This window comes from Callorhinus ursinus, unplaced genomic scaffold (genome assembly GCF_003265705.2).
Source record: "Callorhinus ursinus isolate GAN/ISIS: 27379988/994484 unplaced genomic scaffold, GSC_fseal_2.0 scaffold32, whole genome shotgun sequence".
Lineage (NCBI taxonomy): Eukaryota > Metazoa > Chordata > Mammalia > Carnivora > Otariidae > Callorhinus > Callorhinus ursinus.
In genome coordinates this window covers 17,908,888-17,914,887 of record NW_027397094.1, presented here as the reverse complement: position 1 = coordinate 17,914,887, position 6,000 = coordinate 17,908,888, and the positions used below count along the sequence as shown (strand labels likewise).

The 6,000-nt window shown below is 44.5% G+C and overlaps 2 protein-coding genes across 5 annotated transcripts in view; one reads left to right on the top strand and one right to left on the bottom strand.

Moving 5' to 3' along the window:
• Nucleotides 1-272, bottom strand: part of TAF5L (TATA-box binding protein associated factor 5 like) — a 31,198-nt gene extending 30,926 nt beyond the window's left edge. Inside the window, exon 1 of the mRNA XM_025850793.2 lies at nt 72-272. The gene's annotated coding sequence lies outside the window, so the exon portion shown is untranslated. The remainder of the gene's footprint in view (nt 1-71) is intronic.
• A 103-nt stretch (nt 273-375) lies between these two features.
• Nucleotides 376-6,000, top strand: part of URB2 (URB2 ribosome biogenesis homolog) — a 28,163-nt gene continuing 22,538 nt past the window's right edge. The window contains exons 1-2 of one of the 4 annotated variants that reach the window (XM_025850790.2): nt 376-502; nt 5,179-5,317. In XM_025850790.2, the coding sequence (XP_025706575.1) occupies nt 5,192-5,317 (126 nt within the window). In that variant the 5' untranslated portion in view covers nt 376-502; nt 5,179-5,191. Of the gene's footprint in view, nt 630-5,178; nt 5,318-6,000 lie in introns of all 4 variants that reach the window. The other 3 variants (XM_025850791.2, XM_025850789.2, XM_025850787.2) reach the window with 3 other exon arrangements.

Sequence of the window (6,000 nt, the reverse complement as noted above, 5' to 3'; positions counted from 1 at the left end):
CCGCCCGCCCGCGCGCGCTCGGCTCGCGACCCCCTCCCTCGACCCTCCCCACCCGCGCGCCCCGCACTCACTGAACATCCCAGGCGGCTCCGGCTCCTCCCGCCGCCGCCGCCTCCGGGATCGGGTTGCTTCCGCCTCCGTCGTCTCTGCCGCAGGGTCTCGCTCCGACGGCCGGCTCAGCCGGGCCCCCGCACCCCGCGCCCTGCCGCCCCCGCAGCGGCGGCTCTGGGCGGCCGCTCCATGACTGACTGACACGGAGCGGGCCGCGGGCTGGGCCGCTCGGGCCTCCAACGCGCAACCGTCTCCACCAATGGGCGAGGCGCCTCGGCGCTCTGCTGGCGATGCCTGGCGTGCGCGCCGCCCCGCCCCGCCGCGCCGCCGGCGTCGGGCGGAAGGGGTGCGGGGGCCGGTCTCACGTGGTGGGGCAGCCCGGGATCCCGGACCTGCCGCCGCCACCGTCCTCCGTCCCCGCCCGCGGTCCCCAAGCGGGGCTGGCCGCCAGGTGAGCTCCTTAACCTGGAGACTGCCTTCCGTCGCGCCCGCCGGCCCTACTTGGGGCGGGGCCTGAGGTGAGCTCTTTACCTGAGGACGGCCTCCAGGTGAGCCCCTTCCCGGGGGCCGGCCCTGAGGTGAGCAAACCCCCCCGCTCCCCCGGGCAGGCGCTACGCCCCCTCCCGCGGCCCCTATCCAGGTTATAAGGATGAGCTCCTTAACCGAGGAGGACCCTCCGCCCCGGGTCCGGCCCCGGGCCCTCCCGTGGACAGCAAGCGCTGGGGAGAGCGCACCGGGCTCGCTCCTTCGGCGGCCTCTCACGTAGCTCCTCGTTGCTCTCTTGTGATTCTTGTTGCTTGGTTTCATTCTGCTCCGCAGGATTCCGCGTGTGGCCGCGCTTAAGCGCCCTTTCCGTGAGTACTAGCAGGGGTTTGCGTTCGGCCCTGGGCTAAAGTCTCCTCACAGAGACCTCTGGAGGGCCCCGAGAGCGGAACAGACGTTGTAGCCTCCGGGAGGGTGTCTGGGGCGTCTTTGTAACCAGTTCTGTAAACACTTTTTAAGTACTTTGTAGCTGGTACGGTGGTTTTCTGACATACTGAATTTAGAAGTAAGTTGTTGAGCGGGTACGTCTTGGACGCTTTGACAAAATGGGAAAACTGACAGCACCTGAGTGTCTCTGTTCTCTGTACTAGAGTGAAGGATGCCCTACTGAATGTTAGTGTCCTTGCGGTGTTTGCTCGTTCCTTGTGTAGTTACCTATTGAGGGTGAGTTCTGAAGGTCGGTCTGTAGGATTTCAGGTCCCCTAGATTGAAGAAATGAAAGTGATCCAGCCCTTGGCAAATTCTTTTCGTTTCAGAGTGTATTAGAAACCTGGGACTGCGATCATTTTTTGGTATTCTATTTTGTTTTTATATACGATATTTTTTCAGTATTTTGAAAAATTTTCCTTTTTGAGGAACTGACTTGTTTTCTTTTATATAATGAAAATCGCTTAAAGTGATGTTTCCCCTTTTTATTATGACTTTTAGTAAACTCAAAGCTATGTTTACCTCAGGTTTGTAGAATTATAGCTGGTTGGTATGCATGCTTTCCTTTATTCGCGATTTTATTGTGCTCTATTTTTACAGTTTCAATTGTGTAACTGTATTTTGTAGAGGCTTTCTGGAAGCAGTGCATGTCCCTAAGCTCATACGTAAATGAATAGTTACAGTGGGAAGTTACTGTTGCAGCTGAAATAACAGTATTTCTATTGGGGCTGGGTTTATACATTATTTCTATTTTACTGCGTGAAATATTACTGTTTCCAAATACTGCTTATTTCTCTCTCTCAACTAACTTTTTATAAGATTATTTCTTTGAGAGAGAGGGAAAGAGAGGGGAGAGCAAGAGCAGCAGGGTGGGGGTGGAGAGGGAGAAGCAGGCTCCCACCCAGCCTGCGGGGGGGGGGGGGGGGGGGGGCTCCATCCCAGCACCCAGGGATCATGACCTGAGCCAAAGGCAGCTGCTTAACCGACTGAGCCACCCAGGCACCCCCCTCAACTATTTAATGGAGCTTTTCTTAGTACATAGTATATTTCAGACGATTTGTGCAGAAACCTTCAGTCTAAAACCACGTGTGAATCTTCTTTCACAAATAATTTGAACACTGGGTTTTGCCCAGTTGTATTCCTTCACGATCACCTCTGAGGATTTTTGCCCAGTTTTATTCCTGCACAGTCAGCTCACAGCAGGAATACTCTTACGTATGTCTGTATAATCCTTCTGCCTGCTTTTGTCTGAATTTCCCCCAGAAAATTCATGGGCTGAAGCATTAAAAAATTTTTTAATTTAAATTCTATTTAGTGGACATATACTGTATTATTCATTTCAGAGGTAGAATTTAGTGATTCATCAGTTGCATTCAACACCCAGTGCTCATTACTTCAGGTGCCCTCCTTAATGCCCATCACCCAGTTATCCCCTTCCCCCCCATCCTCCTTCCCTCCAGCAACCCTGTTTGTTTCCTATGATTAAGAGTCTCTTATGGTTTGCCTCCCTCTCTCTTTTCATCTTATTTTATTTTTCCTTCCCTTCCCCTGTGTTCATCTGTTTTGTTTCTTAAATTCCACATGAGTGAAATCATATGGTATTTGTCTTTCTCTGACTGACTTATTTCGCTTAACATAATACCCTGTAGTTCCAACCATGTCATTGCAAATGGCAAGATTTCATTCTTTTTGATGGCTGAGTAATATTCCTGTGCGCGCGCGCGTGCGTGTGTGTGTATACATATATGTGTATATATGTATATGTGTGTGTTTATATATGTATATACCCACACACACACATACTACATCTTTATCCATTTATCGTGGGACATCTGAGCTCTTTCCATAGTTTGGGTACTGTGGACTTTGCTGCCATAAACATTGGGGTGCATGTGCCCCTTTGAATCACTATGTTTGTAACCTTTGGATAAATACATAGTAGTACAATTATTGGGTTATAGGGTCACTCTATTTTTAACTTTTTGAGGAACCTCCATAGTCTTCTCTAGAATTTGCATTCCTACCAACAGTGTAAGAGGATTCCCCTTCCTCTGCATCCTCGCCAACATCTGTTGTGTCCTGAGTTCATTTTAGGCATTCTGACCGGTGCAAGGTGGTATCACTTTGTGATACCACTCATTGTGGTTTTGATTTGTATTTCCGTGATCATGGGCTCATTGTGGTTTTGATTTATATTTTCGTGATCATGGGCTACAGCATTTTATGTATAGATTTATACCCAATGTTAAGGTATTTTAATTCACTAAAATTGTCTTTTAAAAAAGGAATATATTCTCTAGGATTTTGATGGATTCCTGTCTCACATTGGGGTCTTTCATCCATTTTGAGTTATCTTTGTGTATGGTGTTAGAGAATGGTCAAGTTTCATTCTTCTGCACGTGGCTGTCCAATTTTCCCAGCACTATTTATTGAAAAGACTGTCTTTTTTTCCATTGCGTATTTTTTCCTGCTTTGTCGAAGATTATTTGACCATAGAGTTGAGGGTCCATATCTGGGCTCTCTATTCTGTTCCATTGGTCTGTATGTCTGTTTCTGTGCCAGTACCATGCTGTCTTGGTGATCACTGCTTTGTAATATAGCTTAAAATTGGGCAATGTGATGCCCCCAGCTTTATTTTTCTTTTTCAGCATTTCCTTGGCGATTTGGCGTCTTTTCTGATTCCATACAAATTTTAGGATTGTTCTAGCACTTTGAAAAATGTCATTGGAATTTTGATCGGGATGGCATTGAAGTTATAGATTGCTCTGGGTAGCATAGACATTTTAACAATGTTTATTCTTCCGATCCATGAGCATGGAATGTTTTTCCATCTTTTTGTGTCTTCAATTTCTTTCATGAGTGTTCTGTAGTTCCTGGAGTATAGATCCTTTACCTCTTTCATTAGGTTTATTCCTCTTTGACATCGGCCACAGCAACTTCTTTCAAGATACATCTCCAAAAGCTAGTGAAACAAAAGCAAAAATGAACTTTTGGGACTTCATCAAGATAAAAAGCTTCTGCACAGCAAAGGAAACAGTCAACAAAACAAGGAGGCAACCCACGGGAGAACATATTTGCAAATGACACTACAGATAAAGGGCTGATATCCAAGATCTATAAAGAACTTCTCAAACTCAACACCCAAAAAACAAATAATCAAGTCAAAAAATGGACAGAAGACATGAACAGACACTTCTCTGAAGGAGACATACAAATGGCTAACAGACATATGAAAAAATGTTCGTCATCATTAGCCATCAGGGAAATTCAAATTAAAACCACATTGAGATTACCACCTTACACCAGTTAGAATGGCAAAAATTGAGAAGGCAAGAAACAACAAATGTTGGAGAGGTTGTAGAGAAAGGGGAACCCTCTTACACTGTTGGTGGGAATGCAGGTTGGTTCAGCCACTTTGGAAAACAGTATGGAGGTTCCTCAAAAAATTAAAAATAGAGCTACCCTATGACCCAGCAATTGCACTCCTGGGTATTTACCCCAAAGACACAGATGTAGTGAAAAGAAGGGCCATGTGCACCCCAATGTTCATAGCAACAGTGTCCGCAATAGCCAAACTGTGGAAAGAGCCAAGATGCCCTTCAGCAGATGAATGGACAAAGAAGATGTGGTCCATAGGTACAATGGAATATGACTCAGCCATCAGAGAGGATGAATACCCAACTTTTGCATCAACATGGATGGGACTGGAGGAGATTATGCTAAGTGAAATAAGTCAAGCAGAGAAAGTCACTTATATGGTTTCACTTATTTGTGGAACATAAGGAATAGCAGGGAGGACGTTAGGAGAAGGAAGGGAAAAATGAAGGGGGTGGAAATCGGAGGGAGAGATGAACCATGAGAGACTGTGGACTCTGAGAAACAAACTGAGGGTTTTAGAGGGGAGGGGAATGGAGGATGGGTTAGCCTGGTGATGGGTATTAAGGAGGGTACGTACTGCATGGAGCGCTGGGTGTTACACGAAAACAATGAATCATGGATCACCACATCAAAAACTAATGATGTATGGTGATTAACATAATAAAATTAGAAAAATAAAAAAGGAATATATGTCATGTATGTAATAATATATATGTGATGTTCATTTTTTGGTGCCTGTTGAGTTTGACCGTAATATACTTTTTCCATTTTAAATTATAGATAAAGTGTAGCAATGGCTGCTGTTTACTCTGGCATTTCCTTTAAGCTTAAAAGCAAGACAACTTCTTGGGAAGATAAACTAAAACTAGCTCACTTTGCTTGGATTTCCCACCAGTGCGTTCTTCCGAATAAAGAGCAAGTAAGTGTAATGTGAAGTTACATTTTTACAACCGAAAAGAATGGTCACTTATATGAATTGTATATCGACATTTAAAATTTGAAAAGATTAAAGGAAAGGTTGGAGGTTAAAAGTAATGTCAGTAAAAAACTGCACGAGTTAAATATTTCATTGACAGAGTTTTCCTGTTACGAAGTCTCAGCATTTCTTTTATTTTTGGAAACGTCTCATATTTCGAATTAAGTATATGCATCAGTGAACAAATTGGGAATTGAGTATAGAAATTAGAATCTGAGTCTGTGGGTAGCTCCATTTGTTTATAAATCCAAGGTGATGCTCCATAAGCAACTGCTTGTTGGTGCTTTGTTAAACATCTCTGAAATTTGGTAAATTGACAGGGAAATAGAGAAACTTTAGTATTTGTAGTAAGCCATTCTAGAAATAGATTAGGAACCAAGAAAGGCTTTTCTCTTTGTTAACATTTTTCAGGCTTATTTGGCAAAGACAAACAAACAAAAAAACTGTAAAACACTAGAGACCCCAGGATGTTGAACTCATGAAATTGGATTAACACAAACCATATGCTAGTATTAAGGAAGACTGTGCAAAATGTGTCAAAGATGGATGACATCTATTAAAATGATGATGAGGTACAGTATGTAGAGCACTCTTAACATCCAGTGGTTCCTAAACCTGGCTGCACC